At 35.3% G+C, this 26170-nt stretch overlaps 1 protein-coding gene across 1 annotated transcript in view; it reads left to right on the top strand.

Annotated features, from left to right (window-relative positions):
* The window catches only part of ROBO2 (roundabout guidance receptor 2), a 665634-nt gene that overhangs the window by 571899 nt on the left and 67565 nt on the right, over positions 1 to 26170 (top strand). The window contains exons 14-17 of the mRNA XM_069578659.1: positions 932 to 1053; positions 8863 to 9094; positions 12297 to 12421; positions 16583 to 16754. Coding sequence (XP_069434760.1) covers positions 932 to 1053; positions 8863 to 9094; positions 12297 to 12421; positions 16583 to 16754 — 651 coding nt within the window. The remainder of the gene's footprint in view (positions 1 to 931; positions 1054 to 8862; positions 9095 to 12296; positions 12422 to 16582; positions 16755 to 26170) is intronic.

Raw genomic sequence — 26170 nt, forward strand, 5'->3', positions numbered from 1 at the left:
ATTCAGTGTTTGATGTCAGTTTGATGGAGTTGGATATCTATAATTTATCTTATTTTTTTCTTTAATGGACACACAGGGTATAAACTGTTGGATGGGAAATAGAACAATGTTTAGGTGAATGGTGAATACATGATAAGAACAGATTATGGCTGAGAGTATATCATTCTAAACATTGCAATTCTTCTCACCCTAACAATCACTACAAAAAATCAGCAGCCTTATTTTTGTCAAGTATTGGAGTACTGTTCAGAATTTTACACAGAACATTTTATCAGTGTGTTAAATTGGTCATCAGAATTTGTGTGTGTGTGAATTTGGGAGGATTCTTCCCCTTCTTTCCCTCATTTTATTTACCTTTAGTGGCAGGCTGCAAGTCCATGGGGTTGCAAAGAGTCTGATACAACTGAGTGCCCCCCCCACACACACGCAGTCACATAATTCACTCCCAGGCCCCCTGCTTCCTTTCTCTTCTACTTTCCCAGACTGAAATAGGTTCAGAAATAGCAACACACAACCTGCTAATTGGGAAGAGGGATTGAACAAATTCCTAAACAGCAGTTTTCAGATCTGGCCCCAGTAACTACTTGAAGTCCTTCAATGTGTCAACATCTGTATTAAACTGATGTTTCTAAAGAAGTCTTACAGTACACACTTTATCCTTTAGTAAGAAAATAATAGATCTTTCACAGCAGTGTATTAAATGGGGATAAGGGGTCACTAACACTTTTATTAATATTATTTTAGTGAAGATAAATCTCACTTTATATCCTAAGGTAGTAGTATGTATATTAAATATTCTTTAATGTTGTTTGTCACAAAGGATTTTTCATTTTCTCCCATAATTATTTCTAATGGCATGATATTGGTTTGTATAATATGTACTGGAATTGCACTGTGAATTTTTAAGGATTGGTACTGTTTATCCGTATAGATATCAGCCCACCAGCTCAAGGAGTGGACCACAGGCAAGTCCAGAAAGAACTCGGAGACGTCCTCGTCCGTCTTCATACTCCGGTTGTTTTGACTCCCACCACTGTTCAAGTCACATGGACGGTAAGTTTTTAAAGGCTATCCTAATAGTAGTCTCTTTTACGCTGTTGAGAAGACAAACCAGAAAAGAAAAAAGCAAACAAACCAAAAATCAAAACCCTCACCATTTAAAGTCAAGGTAAATCAAAGCCAAAAAAGAAAAAAAAAATTCAATAGGCAAAAATATAAACAGAATAAAAATACATTGCAATATAAATAATATGTTTTGTCTCCTGAATTTTCACATGTGCCAATACATCTCCTTATTGAGATGTTAAAGTATACAACTTTAAAGTATACAACTCAATATTTTTTGGTATCTTTGCGGAGTTATGCAATCACCACCAGAATCTGGTTTTAGAGTATTTCCTCATCCCAAAGTAAAGCCCTGGGCTCTTGAGCAGCCAGCCACTCCTTCATTCCCCTGACTTTAGCCCTTTGCAACCACTAATCTGCTCTGTGTGAATGTGCCTCTTGCTTTCATGTGAATGAAATCATGCAATATGTGACCTTTTGTGTCTGGCTTTTTTCACTCAGCATGGTGCTTTTGAGGTTCATCCAAGTTGTAGTATGCATCAGTACTTTGTTTCTCTTTATTACAGAGTAGAATTTCATTGTATAGATGTATCTTATACATCTGTTTAGCCATTTATCAGCTAATTTGTCTTTGAGTTCTTTCTACTTTTGGCCATTATGAATAATGGCGTCATGAACACTTGCGTCCACATCGACATATATTTTAATTTCTCTTGATGTATACTTAGGAATTAAACTCTTAATGCTTGGGTGAATTACCAAAACATTTTTCAGAGAGGTTACACAATTTTATGCTCCTGCAGCAATATTTGAAGATTCTAGTTTCTCTCACATCTTCAACCACCCTTGTTATCCTGGTTTTTTGATTATAGCCATTCTAGTGAGTATGCAGGGTATATTACTGTGATTTTAATTTACATTTCTTTAATGACTGTTTTGAATCTTTCGTGTGCATATTGAGCATTTGTATATCTTCTTTAGCAAAATGTCTGTTCAAATTCTTTGCCCAGTTGTAAACTGAGTTGTCTTCTTAGTATAGTTTCATAAGAGTTCTGTATATGTTGTGTGCAGATGCTTTATCAGATGTATGATTTGTAAATATTTTCTCCCAGTCTGTGTGATGGTTTTTACTTTCTTAATGATGTTACTTGAAGCACAAAAAATTTTAATTTTGAACTTTTCTTCTAAATTTAAATCAATTATCTTTATATTCTTGTAGCTGAATATTATCCAGCAGTACCAAAAAAGTATATAATTTTAATCACATAGTAATTAATTTATAATTAATTAATAATTACTTTATAGTAAAAAGTAATGGGTCTTAAGAAATAGATTGATATTTAATATTCTTTACTATAATTTTATATAATAAAATAATTCCATGAACTAACTATTGAATATCAACCTATCCACTATTATTTCAGAATGAAAAATGTTTTCATCACATGGTAGTCACTGCAATGAAAACAATGGCTAGAATAAAAATATCCATATTATTCATATTAGAGATTATTAACCTTTGTATATGTATTTGTGTCTGTGTGTCTGTGTTTTGTGAAGAAACAGATAATGTGCATTCTTCTGCCTGATGCACTTAATGTCAACTTTTCATTCATGCTCAAGATCTCTTTATTATAGCCTCTAAAATTCCATAAGGATGATAAATGAGCCCAGCTTTTCATAGCCCCCTGTTTGTTTATAGATCTTGTATGTTGTGTAAGTAATGGTCATTTGACCTAGGGATATTTAGAAAATTTTTGTTTTAATTATAATATTAGAATTATATCAATTATAATTGATAAGAAAGAATTATATTAATTATAAAATATTTATAGTTATGTCTCTGGTATTGTTTTTGTTGGTGGTGGTATTGTTTTAGTGGTAGTAGAATAGTAACTTTTAAAAAAAGGATACTACCTGCTTAGAATGCAGATTTCTTTAGGTTAATACCATTTCACCTATTTCCATCAATTTCCTCAATGAAAGAAGCTGAGAGTGGGAAGCTGGTTATTTTTCATCAGTTCTTAATCAATAATGTTTGAATTATAAAATACAATGAAGAGAATTATCCCAGGGTCTTCTTAGTAATAAATCCATTGAGTAAACACAGTTCAGTAAGCATTTTTTGAGGACCAGTTTTGGAGTAAATGTTGGAAAACACTATCTAACACTCTATTTGTGTTGGAAAACACAAATCTACTTGAGAAAAACACAGAACTTCTTAACGATGGTATACAGGGAAAAGCCATAACTGATTTATATACATATATATATATATATATACACACACACACACACATTTAATAAACAGAGGCTTCCATCAAAGAAGAAGTAATTAACTCTGTCTTCAGGAGTCAGAAACAGCATTATCACTTTTCTACATCTGTATGGGGAAATATGGAGGCATTATTATATTAGAACAGAAGAAACTGAATTAACATTTAAGGCTCTTTAGTCCAATTCTCAGAGAAGGCAATGGCACCCCACTCCAGTACTCTTGCCTGAAAAATCCCGTGGATGGAGGAGCCTGCTAGGCTGCAGATCATGGGGTTACTAAGAGTCGGACATGACTGAGTGATTTCACTTTCACTTTTCACTTTCATGCATTGGAGAAGGAAATGGCAACCCACTCCAGTGTTCTTGCCTGGAGAATCCCAGGGGCGTTGGAACCTGGTGGGCTGCCATCTATGGGGTCACACAGAGTCGGACACGACTGAAGTGACTTAGCAGCAGTAGCAGCAGTCCAATTCTATTTTTAAGGGGTGACCCTGGTGACTCAGTGGTAAAGAATCCACCTGCCAATGCAGGAGATGGAGCTTTGATCCCTGGATTGGGCAGATCCCCTGGAGAAGGAAATGGCAACCCACTCCACTATTCTTGCCTGGAAAATCCCATGGACAGAAGGAGCCTGGCGAGCTACAGTCCACGGAGTTGCAAAGAGTCAGACATGACTTAGCAACTAAAAAGAATAACAACAGTAGATTGTAAAAGGAAACCAACGGAGACAGGTTGAACAATGTTTCCAGGATCCTACATCTATATGTAGGTAAAAATGGGATTAGAGCTTCCTTAAAGTAAACCTGCTCTTTGTTTTTCACCTGAAACTGTAGACAAATATTTAGTTGGAAGAAATACCTTTTAATAGTGGAATTTCAACATATGACCTTGGACGGGGCATGTTGTTGCTCCTTAAGTTAGACTAGTCAAACGTTTGGTCTGAGAGTACAAACCTGGGTAGTGCTTTAACAAAAAGTAAAACTAAATTTATGTTTTAAGAGTAGCTATGATTATTTAAGGTTGCATTGTTTCTAATTTTATTTTTCATATAATTTCACATTGACTTATTTTGTTTTTGGCATACAATGGTTTCTATTTTTCTGCTCCCATGAAGGGACATAATGACCTCATCATTTTTCCAGTGGCACAGAAAGGGTATTATCTGCCATGCCTCTTCCATCTTTCTGTAGCTTTGGCTCAATACAAAACTCTTCAGTAGTAAAGCCAAGGAAATGCTTGTATTTTTAACACCAGATTTTTCCTCATTCTCCCCTGACAAAAATCTTCTCTGCTTTATTCTGAGTTATAAACGGTTGCTTTTTTAAGCTGCATCTAAATGTGGGAATTATTTGGGTAAAGACTCAAAGTCATTATGTTTTTGAAGTTAATCACTTTAAAAGTCACAGAGTTTAAAAGAATCAATCAAAGTAGCTCAAAATTGCAGGTCAGTAGTCTGGGTTCTTCCAGGAGAGGGACCTTGTCATATTCATCTTTATATCCCAAGAAACGTGTTATTACTAGTCTACATATCTCTCCCTCATGAGCTTGAGTTTTGTGAGTCCAAAGTTCAAGTTTTCACTTCTGTTTTTCTCAGAGCAGAACATTTATTATGAAATTCTGTTTCAGTAACTGTCCATTGAATGATCAAATCAGTTGTCTTCATACATTTTAATTTTTTTATTTTAAGAAAGAAAGAGTTTGACTATATCACAAATTCTCAATGAATTTGTATTTACACATAAGGTAAGTATGTATTTGAGAAGTAAATTTAGTGAAATAAAGTTAGACTGGAGAGCGGATCTGTGGCCAAAGAAATTATAACCAAATATTTCATGGCATATTTTCAACTTGCTAAATGTATATATGCTGTGAATTATCACATTGTTAGTACTTAGGTTTCAGGCATGTTGATGTCTGAGGAAAGAATTATATTCCCCAGCCCATGTATTTCAATTAGGGGTCAGCTGATGTAGTTTGTCAATAGTTGGCAGGATTCTGTTACCAAACACACAGGACATTTGGACAGGAAAAACTATCTGCCTGCCCCACATGTCTAATCTCAAACCAACAAAATTTAACAAAGGGCTACTTTCTAAAATGACTGCTCTTATAATGAGGGTGGGTAAAAATGATGAAAACGACTGTTTCACAAAGAAAGTAGCAATACATCTCTTACTTTAAAGTCATTATTCTAGTTTGTGTGTGTGAGTGTTTTGTTGTTATTCAAGGACAAGAATTACAGGTCTCTTGCCCCTTAAATGTCACTGCTACTGGAGTTGAAAAAGTGCTTTGGCGAACTAAAATCTCAGAACTCAGTTAAACCCAGATCTGTTACTCAGCAGGCTAAACCCACCAAAGGAAATTCACTCTGAATTTTCAGTATAAATGGAATTTTAAAAATTGAAATGATAGATATTAAGTATCTGCGTTTAATCTTTTAATGAATGTGCAGATTTGAGGGCCATGAATGGACTCCCTTTTTTAGTATATCCCTTACATAACAATGCTCTATCCTTGTGCAGCTCTAAAACTTGAAATTAAGTAAACTGAGACTCTAAACGTTTAAAAAGCTAAACCATCACTCAATTGAGATCTTATGACCTGAATATCGAGACTCTCTTCACATGTTCCCAAGACAATACTCTTTTATTCAGATTTCAGAAATTACCGATTTTTTTAAAATGTAGTAAACCCATGGTTTTGTGGCCAAACTCTGATTATGGAGATGGTTTGTGTGTGTGTGAGTGCTCAGTCACGTCTCACTCTTTGCAAGCCCACATTCTGTGGCCCACCAGGCTCCTCTGTCCGTGGGATTTTTCCATAGACAGAGTGAGAATACTGGAGTGAGTTGCCATTTCCTCCTCCAGGGGATCTTCCTGACCCGGGGATCAAACCCTCATTCTCCTGCATCTCCTGAATTGCAGGCAGATTGTTTACCACTGAGCCACCTAGCAATCCCATTGCAATTATAATAGACTCTAAAAGAAAATCTTCCTTCTTTTAATTAGAATGTTAATAAAACTAGTGACAAGCATATGGTTTAACTTGAAAGTGATCACTTGTCAAAAGGTTCACCAAAACCAGTGGTGTAGAACATGTATTCATTAAAATCTCACCTGTTTTTAAACAGGTGATGTGCAGCATTTTCATTTTTGCATTCACCTGTAACAACAAACTTTCCTTGTGAAAAGAATATAGAGCATGTGTGTATAGCACCCACACAAAATCAAGCTAAAGTATTTAGCTATTAAGTAGGCCATTACAACAGTGAAGGCAGTATACACTGAAGTGAGCAAAGCAATGTTGTGCAGTAAACATTAGCTTCATAAAATCCTAAAACACTTAATTAATGAAAACCAAACATGGATAAAACCAATTTACCCTGATTTACAGACTCCCTTCATCTAGAAACAGCTGCTTAATGTTCTTCTTAAAAACACAGCTTGCTTCTTTCAGTATTAACAAGCTATTATTGTGAGTTATGTCTTTCTTTCAGTATATAAATTCCCTTAAAGTGAATGCAGAGAAGTTTATAAAATGCAAGCTTAATGTTGTTTTAACATATGCCTCAGGGATTTTTTTTTGAGCATTGACAGTTATGATGAAAGGCATCTCTCTTTGTCTCTCAGAAATTTAGCTTTCTGCATTTTAGTTTCCTTGTTTTATAATGTCAAGAGAACTTCTGCTTTTGGATAAATATGTACTTTGGTATGAACACAAACTGGTAGCATGGATGAGGATTCAAAGATCGTGAGCTTTGGTATCAGAACTGAGCTTACTTTTCTTTGACATAGCCTCATACAAGTATAGTACTAATTCCACAAATCTTTAAGAGTTAGAAAGCTGTCATGTGGGTGAAGGAATTCATACTTGTTGAGACTCATCTGTGAAACCAGAATTAGCTATACTTAGACTGAAGCAACTTAGCAGTAGCAGAAACACGCATGCTCACGCAAATCCAACTTTACAGATTTTTCTAGCATGGACATTTTACATACCAAAGACATAACCCTTTGTCTTGCTGTATTTTGATTGAGGTTCTATATTTGTACATTTTCTGTCTTCACTTAAAAATATTTTAAAATGCTGCAACTAATAAAGAAATGCCAGAAACTATTTCATGAAAGAGTATCATTTGTGTTATTATGTGTTAACAGTTGGACACAGACTTTTTTTTAAAAACTGAAATAGCAATTTCCATCATCACCTTCTTTATTTTCTCTCTTTTCTCAGCCTTCCTAAAGTAGGGTTACTCCATCTCATCTCCATTGAATTTTACATTTTATTTGACAATGAAATATGTCAAGCTAAAGACTTCTTAGAATATGGCTATTAAACTATAGTATATGGAATTTTAATTGAAAAAGTTGCTGTAATAGTTATATTTAAGTCAAGCATTTCTAAAAATTAGCAGGACATTCAAATGTTGAAAAAGCTAAAAGTCCTTTTCTCCCTGAAATGAAACAGTGATATAACTCCAATAAAAAGTGTTCAATAAATGTAAAACAGGAACTTGCTTTTTTGATTTTTGATATTAGTTTTCAGGTTCAAATTTTCAGATTTTTATTAAAAATAGCTCTTTATCCTCCATTCCTCAAATGAATGAAAGAATCAAGAAAGCTGTTAAACTGTGCTAACAGTGGGACTGTTGGAGGACCTTGAAGTTGTTAACTTAATAAATCTCTTTTATTTAATATTTGTTAATCACTATAAATTTTCCATATGCTTTTAAAACAGGAGCTCAGCTCCACCACTCTGAGTCTCTTTTATATGCTTCCTCCAGCCACAGGAATTTTACAGATGCTGTTCCTACTTTTCTTCCTCTGTGTAAATCTTTCTTTCCATGCAGATCTCAACACTTGTTCTTCTTCTGGGAAACTGTCTCCCTGATCCATCAACTTCCTCTCCACTCTAGGCTTTCTTATCTGCTAGTGCATCTCATTCATAACATCATAACAAACATCATATTTGTTTGTTATGAATGTAATTTGCCCATTGTTTGAGTGATCATGAGATAATTTCTACCTTCTACCCGAACTCTATGCACCAGGAGGCCAGGGACTGACTCTCCTTTCATTCTCCATTTTTATCCTCAGAGTTTAACAGAATAACTGGCACCTCTTAATAGGAACTCAGAAAATGATTGAGTGAGTAAAGGTATTAGTGAATGAACAAGAGGCGATAATAGAGATTACTGACAAATTGCACACTACGTATAAAACCATGAAAACGGGAATTGTTGAATACAGTAGAAGGACAAACAGATAGATGACAAAGCTAGAAATATTGGCAGGACTTTGTGCTAATCCAAAGAATTTGAATTAATTGAGTAACTTACCTACCATGAAATATTTTAAATGGAATAATGCAGTTCCGCTCTTCATTTTGGAAGTAACAACTTGGAATCATGTGAACTCAAAACTGAAAGAGGATATTGGAAGCAGGGTGATGAATTAGAAAGACATGGCATTGCTTGGACACTTCTATTTGGTTTCAAAAGCTTTTTGCTTTGTCTTGCAGGTTGATCGCCAACCCCAGTTTATTCAAGGCTACCGAGTGATGTACCGTCAGACTTCAGGCCTGCAGGCTACAACAACATGGCAGAATTTAGATGCCAAAGTCCCGACTGAGAGAAGTGCTGTCTTAGTCAATCTGAAAAAGGGGGTGACTTACGAAATTAAAGTTCGACCATATTTCAATGAGTTCCAAGGAATGGATAGTGAATCTAAAACCGTTCGTACTACTGAAGAAGGTCAGTATTCAGATTTCTAGCATGAACCAACCTTAAACCATAATGAGATCAACTTCTGTTGAAACTCTAGTTTTATCATTTTCCTTAGAAGAGTACCAATAGAGAATTCTGAAAGTGAACCTGAGAAGTGTCTTTGTTCTTCTTTTATTCTGAGAAGTTCATAGAATCTAACAACTCAAAAATTTCAGTGCAGGTTTGTGTGCCTGATGCACAGTGAGGCCAAACATACCAAAATGTTGGAGTTCAGAGCAGAGAAAGGTTTATTGCAGGGCCGTGCAAGGAGATAGGTGGCTTATGCCTTAAAAAGCCCTGACCTCCTCAAAAGGTTTCAGCAAAGCATAAAGCCAGATATGAGTGGTGGGAAGTCGAAGGGTCTGTGATCAGCTCATTCACAGTTCTCTTATTGGCTGATGGTGAGGTAATAGGGTGGAATCACAGGGGTTAATAATAACAGTCCTTAGATTCCAGTAGTCCTGGGGCTGTGTGCTCATGGTCCTCAAGCAGTTAACATCTTCCATTTTGTGGGGGCTTTTCCACATCTGTAAAACAACTCAGGAAATATGCATCAAATACTGTTATTGGTACTTCAGAGAGGGGGACTCAAGCAGAGGATAAAGGGGAAGACAGGTCCCAGGAAGGCACCATAGGGTCCTGTTTGGTTACAAACTGACATTCAAGTAGTTTTGAATTTTTCTTAAGGAAACATTAGCTTCAACTCTTGTTTGTCTATACACTGGAATTTGATTGTAATACTTTCCCTTTTTGTTTTCACACATGGCTTTAGCTCATTTGGCTTCATTAAAGGACAGGCTAATGGAAACTCAAGTATACAGGCTGTTCTTTGTCTCTCCTCTGTTGTTGGTGTAGTAAAGCATGACATTGCCTTTTATAAGCCTCCTTCCCTATGAGCTGTGCCAGTCGGATTCATAATTTCTAATCCGGAAGGCCATTTGAATGTTTGCAATAGCATTCTTCTTAATGATGTCCCCTCTGCATTTCCCCTTGGTAACTTTTCTTGTTGCAGATGGTTTAAAATCAATCTGCGATGGACATAAAATTAATATAGTCTCAACTAGTCCATTTTCTAGCTTCCCCTTTCCTAAACTAGAAGTTGGCAATGGATGGTATCATCAAAGTACAAAAAGTCATATCCAAAGTATAATAAATCCCCACCTTTTCTGCTTCTCTGCTAATTTTTATATAAAAAGCTTTTTTTCTAAACATATTTTATGTGAATCAGTATAAAAGCAGCCTTAAGAAAATATGTGTAGATTGTTCATGCTAGCATATAGATGTACATCTCCAACCAAAGAGCCTTTAAATTATATATATCTTATAATTAGCGATACAGAGAAAGGTTATCTTCACATTGGTTTACAGTGTGATATACTGACATGGGCAGAAGTGCATATTTTTAAAGGCATCATTAATTGACCTTTAGGATTTATAAAGAAAAAATTACTAAAAATTAATAATAGGATCTTTGTCTCCCATTAAATTTTGCTTTATGTGGAAAATGTATAAAGTAATGAGTGGGGTGGGTAAATTTCATGCAGAATGCCGTGTTTGAAGCACACTTCCAAAAATCAGTTTCACTGCAGTTAGACTTTTTCTCCAGAACAGACATTTGTCACAGTTAGATTTACGTTCATCTCCTCTTTCTGTGGCTTCTGAAGGGAACAAATGGGGCTCAGCTGGGCTATGTCTGGGAACGATGAGTGGCTTCTTTCACATCTGTGTAATAATTGACCTGTCAGGAAATAGGCACCATGTTCTCGCCACGCCAGCAGTAAGGGAAATGAGAAACCAGTTCTCCAAAGTGTTACTTTTCAATAAAGTCTACCTAATGACTACAAAACCACTAGGCAAACAGTTGGATTTATGTCATTGTGCCACATTTCAGACCAGCATTATCACATAGAGGAGTAATAAAGAGCAGTATTGTGGTAACGTGTCTCTGTGTGTTTTCTACATGCACCATACTTCAGTGAAATGTGTTGTGATAATTTATCAAACATGGGAAACTTTATTGGTAAGCTTTTAAATATCTTTTATGATTGAAGTGTACACATTTTCAAATAACTAAATTATGTAGTTATGAAAACATTAATCTTATATGTAAAAATTCTTTCATACCTCAAAATTATATGACTTTTGCTTCAAGGGTTAGTACTTTGATTTGCTTTTCCACCTGTTGGCTTAAACTCAGTTATACTGAGAATTGATGTTTTCCAGGAAAATTAGTATGACTTAGCTCTCAAATACACTGGATGGGAGATATACTACTGTCCAAAATCAAGAATTATTTCATATTCATCTTTTCTTTGTATAATTATAATTAGTTATGGGAAAAACCATAAAGGAAGAGAATTGTAGGAGATTAAAATCTGTCCATTTCACATTTGATCCAACATGAACTGTTTTCATTAATATCTTCCAAGTTCCTTGCCCATCAATGTAAAATAAGTTTCAAATCTTAAATTATGAATAAGTTTACAGCAATCAGTTATATTTCTTATTATGAAAACAAAACTGTCTTTTCTCTGTGTTGGTGAAATTTATATCTATGTTTCTGTTTTTATGTATAAAACACAAACCAAAAGAAAACAAAAAGTCAGTAATACTACTACTCAGAAATAATGGCTGGTGAAATTTCGGAATGCATCCTCTCAGAATACTTTTGATAGCAGTATTTTTGTTGTTGTTGTTTTGCTTGTTTGCTTGTTTTACAAAAGAGGAGCCTATTAGAGTCAAAAGAGTCAACGTTCTAAAATCAGACATACCTGGTTCAAGTTCTCCCTCACTGTTTAACTTAGATAAGTTTATTATAATAGCCTTCCTTTTCCTTATCTGTAAGACTAAGCTGGGTTGTTTTTTTAGTTCCTGTGAATTTTTTTTGTGAGAATGTTATTTTTATTGTGCAAATTAAATCTTACTCTTACCTTAGTTCTAGGCATATAGGAGACACAAATTCGAATGTTAGGTGTTAAATTTATTGTTGAGGACATATCACTGTAGCTGTTTTATTTGCTTTAAATCTCTCCATTATATTTAAAGGATTTTTTTAAAACACCCACTGTTCATTCAGAACTACTAGAAACAAGACCCTCTTGCATTTTGTCTTTATATTCATATTCTGTAAGCAGCATTAATGCACATTAAGACTTACAATTTGTCTTTATTCTAATGACTTCTTCTGCAGCCCCAAGTGCGCCTCCACAATCTGTCACTGTGCTGACTGTTGGAAGCCACAATAGCACAAGTATTAGTGTTTCCTGGGATCCTCCTCCTCCAGATCATCAGAATGGAATTATCCAGGAATACAAGGTAAGGCCTGGATGAAGAAGGAAGGTTCACAGATAAAACTTCCCAAAGAAGTCTCAAGGTTATGTGGATGGGGAGTATTTCTGGTGGCCCTCTTACTGAGTTTGAGTGTAAAGAAATATATGTTTGTGTGACTCGTATAGAAGCAAATGCACAGAATTCATAGAACCTAAATCCAAGCTCACAAATAACACAAACTTATTTGGACAAGTAAACCATAATAGTGCAGTGGTTATTTTATATATATATATATATATTATATTTATTTATTTATATATTTATATATATATAAATTTATATATATAAATAGTGCAGTGGTTATTATATATATATTATATATATAAATTTATATAGATAGATAGTGAAGCCCTATCCTAGAAACTATCTTTATTTTTGTTAGATTTCTGTGTAATGGGATTATGTTGTTTAGTTACTAAGTGGTGTTCCTCTGACTCTTTGCAATCCCATAGACTGTAGCCAGCCAGGTACTCTGTTCATGAGATTCTACAGGCAAGAATACCAGAGTGGGTTACCAGTTCTTTCTCCAGAGGATCTTCCCAACCCAGGGATTGAAGTCTTATCGCCTGCATTAACAAGCATTGGCAGGCTTTTGCAGGTGGATTCTTGCCACTGAGCTACCAGGGAAGACCACAAACCTTAGGCAGCTATTTTTAAAATGTTTCCTCATAAAAAAGGATGCTTTGTGGGTTTATAGTGTTGCCTGGAGAATAACAGGGATGGCGGAGTCTGGTAGGCTGCCATCTATAGGGTCACACAGAGTCGGACACGACTGAAGGGACTTAGCAGCAGCAGCTGCAGTGTTGGGATAGAGATAGGAAGTACCATCTCCCACTCCAAATTCTTTTACCAAGTTCTTGATAAGAGCCGTACACTTAGTCTCTCAGTCATGTCTGACTCTTTGTGACCCCATGGACCCCTCCAGGCTTCTCTGTCCATGGGATTCTCCAGGCAAGAATACTGGAGTGGGCTGCCACGCCCTCCTCTAAGCGATCTTCCCAACCCAGGGATTGAACCCAGGTCTCCCATATTGCAGGGGGATTCTTTACCATCTCAGCCACCAGGGATTCCCAGTCCAGGGATTGAACCCACATCTCCTGCATTGGCAGGTGGATTCTTTACAACTAAGCCACCAGGGAAGCCCTGAGAAAAGGGAGCCATTGAAAAAACAAATTTTAGAAAGGTTTTATTTTTCAACAGATGAATTTGTTGCTATTTAGAAACAGAATATATCCATTGTTTCTTCACCATCATTTGAGAGACATCATTTGAGAAACACAAGTTGTCTAACTTTGAGAAATGATCTGATTAATTGTGATATGATTAGACCACATGGGAGAGTAAAACATATCATTAAACGTTGTAAAAATTCAAAATTATGGGTTTTTTGCCATTAATAAATATTTGTAGAATTCTGACAATAATATACTAAGTAGATCTATTAGAAAAGAAAACTAGACACCCCACCTCACCCCAGAAATGCATAGTGGGTATGTGAAATTAAGCTGAATAATTTTATTCAAAACATTATTACTTCTAGGAAAAAAAAATGTTAAAGTACAGTTTTCCTAAGTTAATGGTTAAGTTACTGAAGCAAATGGACTAAATTTGCATAAGAATTTATTTTAAAATCATTCCCATCACTTTATAAAGAAATGTGTCTAAGAATATAAGAGTAAGTGCTTTTTATAATAGCATAATTACATGAATTCTGAAATTTTATAAGCATTAAGATACATTCATACTGGATGAAGCACAAACTGGAATCAAGATTGCTGGGAGAAATATTAATAACCTCAGATATGCATATGACACCACCCTTATGGCAGAAGAGGAGAGTGAAAAAGTTGGCTTAAAGCTCAACATTCAGAAAACTAAGACCGTGGCATCCGGTCCCATCACTTCATGGCAAATAGATGGGGAAACAGTGGCTGACTTTATTTTTGGGGGCTCCAAAATCACTGCAGATGGTGATTGCAGCCATGAAATTAAAAGACTTATTCCTTGGAAGGAAAGTTATGACCGACTTAGACAGCAGTTTAAAAGCAGGGACATTACTTTGTCAACAAAGGTCCGTCTAGTCAAGACTATGGTTTTTCCAGTAGTCATGTATGGATGTGAGAGTTGGATTGTAAAGAAAGCTGAGCGCCAAAGAATTGATGCTTTTGAACTGTGGTGTTGGAGAAGACTCTTGAGAGTCCCTTGGACTGCAAGGAGATCCAACCAGTCCATCCTAAAGGAAATCAGTCCTGGGTGTTCACTGGAAGGACTGATGTTGGATCTGAAACTCCAGTACTTTGGCCACCTCATGCGAAGAGCTGACTCATTTGAAAAGACCCTGATGTTGGGAGAGATTGAAGATGGGAGGGAGGGGACGACAGAGGATGAGATAGTTGGATGGCATCAGGGACTCAATGGACATGAGTTTGGGTAAACTCCGGGAGTTGGTGATGGACAGGGAGGCCTGGCGTGGTACAGTTCATGGGGTTGCAAAGAGTCAGACACGACTCAGCAACTAAACTGAACTAAGACACATTGTTTTAAAAGCAAAGAATTATCTACCTTGGTGTGTGTGTCTGTGCTTTAATTAGTTTAGGATTTTACTTTTGTATCATCAAGGACTAAATATCTTCAGCTTCCACTTATTTAAATATTTATTTTTTTTCATAACATGATAATTTTTCATAAATTGTAAATTTTCTCACTCATATGAGTTTGGCCTGTGTTGGTACAAATGTGTATATTTTGGTAAGAGTTAAATATTCCTCCATTAGTAACTTAGGCTTCATAGACTAAAAGAAGTCTGAAATTCAAAGTCATTATGTTAATTTAAAGAAAAAGAATCATTAATTTACCTATTTCAGAAACAAATCGTGGATTTTCCTCCTTGTGTCTCCCCATGCAGATTATTAATTCTATATAATAGAAATAAGTGTATACAGAATGTTTTACAACACATTTTACAAGCAGATTTTCACATCCCAAAAGAAAATATGACTTTAAATTTAATTCTTATTGGAAGTGCAAGCTTAGCGTCCCTCACAGCAGTGTGTAAAGACTTCCCACCACTCCATTCATTCTCATGCATGTGTATGTGTGTGTAGATATGTTTTGATCAATATTAAGATTTATTACTGTCAATGTAAATATTGACTTTAATTTTATCTCAGTCAATACCTATAACTTTAGTCAGTTAATCTTGTTAACTACTTCTGTGTAAGTTAATATTTTCTTAAATGAAATATAAATTACTTAGATATGCACCTATATACTTTAGATACTACAACTCATAATCACCATATTTTAATAGATTATATGCATAGTAAATCTTGATAAATGAATTAACCAGAAGAATTTATGTGTTTTAATCCATACCTAAATACTTTTTGCAACCAAGGACCACTTTCCAGACTTTGCAGAGGTGTTGAAATTGAATCATTGTTCTGTGAGCATTCAGTGTGTAGGGTTTTGGGATTTTTTGGCTGCTCTGAATAACATGCTGGATTTTAGTTCTCTGACTAGGATCAAACCCATGCCCCTGGCTCCCCAGTAGTAACATGGACTCAACCTGTGGACCACTAAAGAAGTCCCAAGTATTCAGTGTTCCTTGTAAAATACAAAGGAATGCTGCAATGTTGTAGTTTCTTTTATTTTTCCTTTAATACACACACGTGTGCAGACATGCACACACACAGATATACATAAATATATGTGTATGCTGCTGCTGCTGCTAAGTCGCTTCAGTCGTGTCCAACTCTGCGCGACCCCATAGACAGCAGCCTACCAGGCTCTGCCATCCCTGGGATTCTCCAGGCACGAATACTGGAGTGGGCTGCCATTTCCTTCTCCAATGCATGGAAGTGAAAAGTGAAAGTGAAGTCGCTCAGTCGTGTCCGACTCTTCGCGACCCCATAGACTGCAGCCCACCAGGCTCCTCCATCCATGGGATTTTCCAGGCAAGAGTACTGGAGTGGGGTGCCATCGCCTTCTCCAAAAACAGACTAAATTAGGCATTCAAAAATGTCATTTACAAATAAGCCTAGAAAATAGACTGGTTACTATTAAAAAATGCAATCAATTATAATGAACTAATTACCAGAAAAGATAATTTTATATTCTTTTGATATTCACTTTACATTTCTACAGATCTGGTGTCTGGGGAATGAAACACGATTCCACATCAACAAAACTGTGGATGCAGCCATTCGGTCTGTAATCATTGGGGGATTATTCCCAGGTATTCAGTACCGGGTAGAGGTTGCAGCTAGTACCAGTGCTGGAGTTGGAGTAAAAAGTGAGCCACAGCCAATAATAATTGGTGAGTACCAATCGATATAATCTGCGCTTTAGAATCAGTCACCTGGTAACGAGGTGCGTTTTTTTGAATCTACATCCCAACAGTGCGTATTTGGTAAATAATGAGTAATCTGATACACACATCATATAGGCAAATAGTTATGACTCGAGTTTCTAACAAAAAAGTTTAGCAATTGTTCATGCTCTTAGGGTATCCACAAACTCCTTAAAATAATAATGATTAAGATTGTAAATGCTGCAAGTTGGTTTGAAAATTACTTTTAATCAATAGTTTCATTTGTAATTTTGATGCCTTTGAAATATAGTAGGAAATGAGGCAGTTATTGAAGAATGGTGTTATGTTTCACATTTATATGCTTTCTCATAGCCAGAGAAATGTCAAAAATTAAACAGAAACAGGCCAAAAGAAACTTTGTAATCCAAATAAACTATCCCAAAGAAGAAATCCCTGTTCAGTCTACTATCATCATTATAGAAAAATCGCTCCCTATCACCATGCATTATGTTTTTTTCTTGAAATATATATAAATGGAATTGTACAGAATATAGTATTTTGTGTCTGACTTCCTTCACTAAATGTAGTATTTTTGAGATTCTCACATATATGTTTTATGCAATTCATACGTTTTGTTTCTGAGCAGTATTCAATTGTGTGAACGTATCATATTTTGTTTCTCTGTTTTTCTCTTGAGAGAATGTGTAAGTTTTTAGGAGGATATATGTTTTTATTTTTTGTGGAGAATGACCTAGAAGTAGAATTTCTGGGTAAAAGCACTTGAGTTTATAAGAAACTTAAATATTTCTTCATACTGTATAATTTTGTACTCTCACTCAAAAGGAATATGACTCCAACTTTTTCTACATCCTAACTGACATTTGATAATGCCATCTGTCATTATAGTCACTGCAGTGAGTTTAAGAGTCCCCTCACTGTCATTTTAACTTTAGTTTTCTGTGATGACTAATGATGTTGGGCAACTTAATGTGTTCTTATTGACCATTCACGTGTTTTCTTTTGTAAAATTTCCAAGTCTTTGCTTTTTAAAATGGTGCCCTTTGTCTTTCGTTACTGATTAAGAGAAGTTATTTGTTCATTTTTGATATAAGTTTGCTGTCATAGATTTTTTTCGCAGATATTTTCTCCCAATCTATGGCTTTCTTATTCCTTTTCTTAATGTCATCTTTTGAATGAGCAACAGTTTTAAGTGCATGTGATGTGTAATTTATCAAAATTGTATTTCATGTTTAGTGCTTTCTAAGAAACTATGTCCTACATCTAGAGAGCAAATATCTTTTTCCAGAAGCTTTACGGTTTTAGATTGTATGCTTAGGTCTATAATTTGTCTTAAAGAAATTGCGTGTGGTTTGAGGGTTGAGGTTTATCTGCTTCCATATGTAAAATTAAAATACCTAGGCATATTTCACTGAAAAAGCTTTCCTTTCCTCAGTTAGCTATCTATGTGTGCATCCATTCTGGATTCTCTATGTCGTTTCATTTCTTTATATATCTTCATAAGCCAAGCCACTCTGTCTTGATTACGAATAGCTTATAGAAAGTCTTGGAGTCAAATAATGTGAATACTGCATCATTTTCTTCTCCAAAATTGTTTTCACTGTTTCAGACCTTTTGCGTTTCCATATACTTTTCAAAATCAGCATGTCAGTTTCTACAAAATTATATTGGAATTGCGATTGAAAATGCAGTGAATCTATACACCAAATTGAAAAGGTTAACTATTTTAATAGTCTTTGTTTCTCTCTGAGAACATGATATACCTCTCTATCATATATCTTTATTTTCCTCAACAATATCTTGTAGTTTTCAGTGTATGACCTTAACATATGTTTTGTTAAAATTTTTCTGGAGTATTTAATGTTTTTTTACACTGTTATTAGTGGATTTATAAAATTTCATTTTTCAACTATTTTGTTATATAAAAATGTTTATTTGCAATATCTCCTTATTTTTGTATTACCTTTAACTGTAATGTTTGAAGAATGAGCAGGAATGACTTCTTTTTTGTTCTTAAATACTGTGAATTGATGCTCTCTCTATTTTCCTTTTTCATTGCCCACCTACCCTCTCTCTCTTTTCACCCTCTCTCAAATTTGAATCTTGATAAGGATCTATCAATTTCATTAGTACATTCAACATACAAAGTTTTGGCTTTGTTAGTTTTATTTATTTTCTAATTAAGCAATTTCTGATATTCTTTCTTCTATTTACATTAATGTTGCTTCTTAAGATAGAAATGATTGAGAATAAATCAGTGATTTGGGGCTTTATTGTGAATATTTAAAGTTTTAAATTTTCCTCTGAACACTTATTCAGATAAATTTTATAAATTTGGTGTGTTGTGTTTCCATTTTTCATAAAGTTGAAAACATTTTTCAGTTTCTGTAAAGACTTTTGATTTTTGCACAAGTTATTTGGAAATGTGTTAGTAAATTTCCAAATGTTTTACTATTTTCCATATAGCTTTTTGTTGATTTCTAATTTAATTTCACTGATATCAGAAAGTATATTTTGCATGAACTTAGCTTTTTAAATATTTTATTTTATAGCCCAGAATTTCACCTTAGTTAATGTTCCTTGTACATTTAAAAACTAGGTTCATTATTATTTTTCCAATTTGGAATGGAATGTTCTAAAAATATCAGTCAAATCAGTTTGTAGTATTATTCAGGTCCTTAGTTATTTTCTGTTTATTTGTTTTTAATAAATAAGAAAGCCTGAAAATTCAGTATAATTATAGATTTGTATTTTTCTCCGTTTTGTTTGTAAGTTTTTATTTCATGTATTTTGCTACTCTGTTTTAACTAATTACGTATTAGTATTTTTTTCTTAGTTAACTTATGCTTTTTCATTATGAAATGCCCCACATTATTTCCTGCTGCTGCTACAGAGAGCAATGGCAACCCACTCCAGTACTCTTGCCTGGTAGGCTGCAGTCCATGATATTTTTTTGTCTTGGAACTTACTGTTTCTGATGTTACTGCTGCTGCTGCTAAGTCGTTTTAGTCGTGTCCAACTCTGTGCAACCCCATAGACGGCAGCCCACCAGGGTCCAACGCCCCTGGGATTCTCCAGGCAAGAACACTGGAGTGGGTTGCCATTTCAGCTTTATAAGTCTTTGTGTTTTTTAAATTTTTTTCTGTCCTTTAAACTCCTATATCTCTGTATTTAATGTACATTTCTATTATTTAAATTACACATTGTTCAGCTTTATTTTTCATCCAATATGAAAATCTCTTGCTTTTAATTGGAGTATTTATTACCTTTGATGTGATCATCAATGTTTTGTAGCTTAGAGCTGCCCTCTTCCTCTTTTTTTTTTTTAATTGAATTTGTTCTTACTTTTCCAAATTTGCTAATTTCTTTAGGATGTATAAGATAACTTTCTGTAGAACATTTTATACTCACTATTGAACTGTTAAATATCCTAACTTTTACAATGGTTGCTCTAGGACTGGCCTATATTATATCTTAGAAAATATAATTTCATTTCCTCCCTTTCAAGCTTGTTTGCTATTGGTTTACTTTTTACTTCTATACATGTAATAAAAACCAATAGAAATTCTGACTTTCTTCACTCTGTATTACAGATCTAGGTCCATCCAAATCTCTACAAATGACCCAGTTTCATTCATTTTAATGGTTGAGTAATATTCTATTTATATTTGTATCGTATCTTCTTTATCCATCCATCTATTGATAGACATTTAGGTTGCTTCCGTATGCTGACTATTGTTAATAGTCAGTGCTACAATGAACATTGGAGTGCATGAATCCTTTTTACTATGGATTTCTCAGGATATATGTCCAGTAGTAGGACTGCTGGATCATGCGGTAGTTCTACTTTCAGTGTTTCAAGAACCTTTATATTATTCTCCGTAGTGGATGTATCAATCTGCTGTATAGCTCAGGGAACCTAGCTTGATGCTTTGTGGTAAACCAGATGGGTGGGATGGGAGGGTGGGGTGGGAAGAAGGTCAAAGAGGGAGGGGATATATGTACACATATGACAGATTCACTTCATTGTACAGCAGAAACTAACACAACACTTAAAACAACAATTCAGTGCAGTTCAGTTGCTCAGTCATGTCCCACTCTTTGCAGCCCCATGGACTGCAACACTCAAGGCCTCTCTGTCCATCACCAACTCCTGGAGTTTACCGAAACTCATGTCCATTGAGTCGGTGATGCCATCCAACCATCTCATCCTCTGTCGTCCCCTTCTCCTCCCGCCTTCAATCTTTCCCAGCATCAGGGTCTTTTCAAATGAGTCAGCTCTTTGCATCAGGTGGCCAGAGTATTGGAATTTCAGCTTCAGCATCAGTCCTTCCAGTGCATATTCAAGACTGATTTCCTTTAGGGTGGACTGGTTGGATCTCCTTGCTGTCCAAGGGAGTCTCAAGAGTCTTCTCCAACACCACATTTCAAACACATCAATTCTTCGGCGCTCAGCTTTATAGTCCAACTCTCACATCCAACACAACTACTGGAAAAGCCATAGCTTTGACTAGATGGACCTTTGTTGGTTAAGTAACATCTCTGCTGTTTAATATGCTATCTAGGTTGGTCATAACTTTTCTTCCAAGGAGCAGGCACCTTTTAATTTCATGACTGCAGTCACCATCTGAAGTGATTTTGGAGCCCAAGAAAGTAAAGTCTGACACTGTTTCTGTTGTTTCCCAGTCTGTTTGCCATGAAGTGATGGAACCAGATGCATGATCTTAGTTTTTTGAATGTTGAGCTTTAGGCCAACTTTGTCTCTCTCCTCTCTTATTTTCATCAAGAGGCTCTTTAGTTCTTCACTTTCTGCCATGAGGGTGGTATTATCTGTGTAAATGAGGTTATTGATATTATTCCCAGCAATATTGATTTCAGCATGTGCTTCATCCATTCCAGCATATCTCATGATGTACTTACTCTGCATATAAGTTAAACAAGCAGGGTGACAATATACAGCCTTGACATACTCCTTTCCCAGTTTGGAACCAATCTGTTGTTCCATGTCCAGTTCTAATTGTTGCTTTCTGACCTGCATTCAGATTTCTTAGGAGGCAGGTCAGGTGGTCTGGTATTCCCATCTTATCTCTTGAATTTTCCACAGTTTATTGTGATCCACACAGTCAAAGGCTTTGGCATAGTCAATAAAGGAGAAATAGATGTTTTCCTGGAGCTCTCTTGCTTTTTCGATGATCCAGCAGATGTTGCTAATTTGATCTCTGGTTACTCTGCCTTTTCTAAATCCAGCTTGAACATCTGGAGCTTCACAGTTCATATACTGTTGAAGTCTGGCTTGGAGAATTTTGAGCATTACTTTGCTAGCACATGAGATGAGAGCAATTGTGTGGTAGTCTGAGCTTTCTTTGGTATTACCTTTCTTTGCAAGTGGAATGAAAACTGACCTTTTCCAGTCCTGTGACCACTGCTGAGTTTTCCAAATTGGTGGCATTATTTAGTGCAGCACTTTCACAGCATCATCTTTTAGGACTGAAATAACTCAACTGGAATTCCATCACCTCCACAGCTTTGTTCATAGTAATACTTCCTAAGGCCCACTTGACATCACATTCCAGGATGTCTGGCTCTAGGTGAGTGATCACACCCTCGTGATTATCTGGGTCATGAAGATCTTTTTTGTACAGTTCTTCTGTGTGTTCTTGCCACCTCTTGATATTGTCTGCTTCTGTTAGGTCCATATCATTTCTGTCCTTTATTGAGCCCATCTTTGCATGGAATGTTCCCTTGGTATCTCTAATTTCCTTGAAGAGATCTCTTGTCTTTCCCATTCTGTTGTTTTCCTCTATTTCTTTGCACTGATCACTGAGGAAGGCTTTCTTATCTCTCCTTGCTATTCTTTGGAACTCTCCATTCAAGTGGGTTTATCTTTCCTTTTCTCCTTTGCCTTTCTCTTCTCTTGTTTTCTTAGCTATTTGTAAGGCCTCCTCAAACAACCATTTTGCCTTTTCACATGATCTCTCCCTTAATTTTCAGTCACACCGGCTGCTGTGAATGCTGCCCTCTGACATCTCCTACAAATAAAATTGTGATTTTCAGCTTGGGTTCTAGCTCCCTAGCACTGCATGGATTGAGCTCTCTAAGGGGCTAGAAAGCTTCATGAAGGCATTTTTTTTTTCCTGACTGTTTTATTCTTTCAAAAGGCAAATCCCTATAGTTCACCCTGATTTTATTTGTCATTGTCTTTAGCTTGTTAAATATTCTCCCTAGAGTTTATATATTTTAAAAATACTTGTCCAGAGTTTGAGACAAGCAAATGTGCCATTCGCATGCTTTTCTGTTTATTTTCAGAAATGATGCATATAGAGCATACTATCAAAATCTGGGAAATTGTTTCTTATTACAAAGCCATTTATTGTAAATGAAGAGATTTAACATTAAGTCATATGCTCCCCAGGTGGCTCAGTGAGAAAGAATCCACCTGCCAATGCAGGAGACGCAGGAAATGTGGTTTCAATCCCATGGTAGGAAAGATTCCCTAGAGGAGGAAATGGCATCACACTCCAGCATCTTGCGTGTAAAATCCCATGGACAGTGGAGCCTGCAGGCTACAGTCCATGGGGTTGCACAGAGTTGGACACAACTGAGCACATGTGCATGAAATATTCCGTCATGATGTTAAAAATTCTTAGATTCTCCAAGTGTTCTTTCTTTTATATATTAAAAGCATTTAAAAAGTCATAGTATTAACTTTTCTTTAAATTGTATTCCCTTTCTTAATTAGTCATACAGACAGAATTAATTTCTTAACCTAAGGGAAGCCTATAATCTTGGCCCTTCTGAGATCTTCTAAAGTAAATTGGAATAAGAAGGAAATACAGGTACACCCAAAGGATTTAACAGATTTAGATATAGATATGCGTTCTTATTTCTACATGTTTTATAAATAATATTTAGAATATATTATTAAGAAATAAAGCAGTAAGTTTTCACTTAAAAACTATGAAACATATTTGAAAGGCTTGCCTGGTGGCTCAGACAGTAAAGAATCTGCCTGAAATGCAAAAGACCCGGGTTCAACCTCTGGCTTGGAAAGATTCCCCTGAAGAAAATAATGGCAACCCACTCCAGTATTCTTGCCTTGAGAATCCCAGGGACAGAGGAGCCTCATGGGCTACAGTCCATGAGGTCACAAAGAGTCAGACACAACTGAGCAACTAACATACTTCAAAAGGTGTAGTTTTCTATGACAGCTCCTTGATAAGTAAGCAAAGCATATTTTTCACTGCTCCTCTAGCATATATATATAAAAAGTTTGACTGAATGTAATTTTTCTAAATCAAAGGCCAATAGGATTATCAAACATCTATATTTCCCTTTCATGGTTTTTTTTTTCTATTACCTTTGCTAATAAATAAATACTCTTGTATTGTTTTAAAAAGATTGAGTGATCAAGTGGATAATGAGTACCTTGTAATTTGTTTATATATCATACAACTTTTTAGATTTTTATATGAAATAAAAATAAAATTATAAGTAATATTTCTATCTCCTCTTTATATGGATAAAATATACCTTATCCAAGATCTAATTATAGAAAATAGAATTGCACCACTTGAAATAAATGAAAAACACAAACAACACAGACACACACATGCACAATTCAATTTGAAAAAGGCTACTTGACCTCGAAAGATTTATTTCTTTTTAATATCTACTGTTGTACTGTTTAATTGTTTCTTTAATTACTCCCACATATCTATCTACCTTAACATCTTGTCTGATAACCTTATCTACACAACTGTTATTCCTTAGTTGAAAAGTGATTTAGTGATGGCTAATCTCCTCTTCTCTTTCAATTTATGCTTTCCCTATTGTCTACTCAGTACTGGAAACAGCACTTGAAGTGACTCAAGCTCTTCCTCATTTCCCCTTTGCTTTAATTAAATCATGTATTGGCATTTGATGTAATTTATGGCCGATAATTTTAGATTTGTCTTATGCCAGAAAATGTACTGTTTCATCTATTCCTTGTCAGCTTAGCTTTTATTCCAGAAAGGTACATTAAAAGGACTTTTAATTAAAAGTATTATATAAATATAATAAGCAGCCTCACCCAGGCTTAACAGTAATATTGTTCTTCTGTCTGCCATTTCCACTGTTAAAGTGACTTTTACATCAAAATATCCATAATTCTGTTTGCAACTGCACACACAAAAAAGCAACCAAATATATTTACATATATAAGCATCAAACAGCCATGTCATGTAATAAACTTATATTGACTTAAAAGTCTCAATATTCTTGCTTAATAATACAGCTTGTTTCTATAATCATTTGGCCATTTCACGCTTACCTTACATAGTTGGTAATAATATGTGGAACAGCTGCAAACTTTCACAGTAATAGGTACAGTCGAATCTGATGTGTCTAATTAATTTTTAGTCCAACAAATTAGTTTGGTTCTTCATTACTCTCCAATGGGAGGAAGACATTATATTTCATTAAATTTTTTTTGTCAGAAAGAGCAACACACTGTCACAGGTCACACACATCCCATATCTGTGCTCTAATTAGTTCAACTGACAACATTGTTTCAGAAGTACTAGCTGTACAAGAAACACTAATACACCTTGGGCAACATAAATATTCCACTATATTCAATATGATGTTTTATGACTCTTTTACACAAATGAAGGACAAATTTTCTTTTCTGATTGTGCTCTGAGGTGTTTTCTTTTTAGTTATAGATAGTGTTTAGCACAGTCAACATATATGAATATGAGCTCATTTAAAATACATTTTAGACTATGTTTCTATGTATAATGATTCAAAGCAAATAGATTAGGAAAATGAACCAGATTTTACTACACAGGTAAAGATGATTTTTAAATCTGAAAATTAAAACAAAAGAAACTTCAGAAATGAAATACTGGGCTATATAAAAATTGGACATATCAATGGAACATTACATTGAAGGATGGGCATGATGAAGGACACAAACAATAAAGACCCAACAGAAGCAGAACAGATTAAGAAAAGTTCACAAGAATACACAGAAAAACTATACCAAAAAAATTTAATACTCTGGATAACAATGATGATGTGGTCACTCACCTAGAGCCAGACATCCTGGAGTGTGAAGTCAACTGGGTCTTAGGAAGCATTACTATGAACAAGCTAGTGGAGGTGATGGAATTCCAGTTGAACTACTTAAAATGCTAAAAGATTATGCTGTTAACATGTTGCACTCAATATGTCAGCAAATTTGGAAAACTCAGTACTGGCTTGGGATCAGAAAGGTCAGTTTTCATTCCAATCCCAAAGATGGGCAATGCCAAAGAATGTTCAAACTGCTGTACAGTTGCGTTCATTTCTCATGCTAGTAAGTGCATGCTTTAAATTCTTCAAACTAGGCTTCAACAGTATGTGAACAGAGAACTCCAGAT

This window comes from Ovis canadensis, chromosome 1, assembly GCF_042477335.2.
Source record: "Ovis canadensis isolate MfBH-ARS-UI-01 breed Bighorn chromosome 1, ARS-UI_OviCan_v2, whole genome shotgun sequence".
Lineage (NCBI taxonomy): Eukaryota > Metazoa > Chordata > Mammalia > Artiodactyla > Bovidae > Ovis > Ovis canadensis.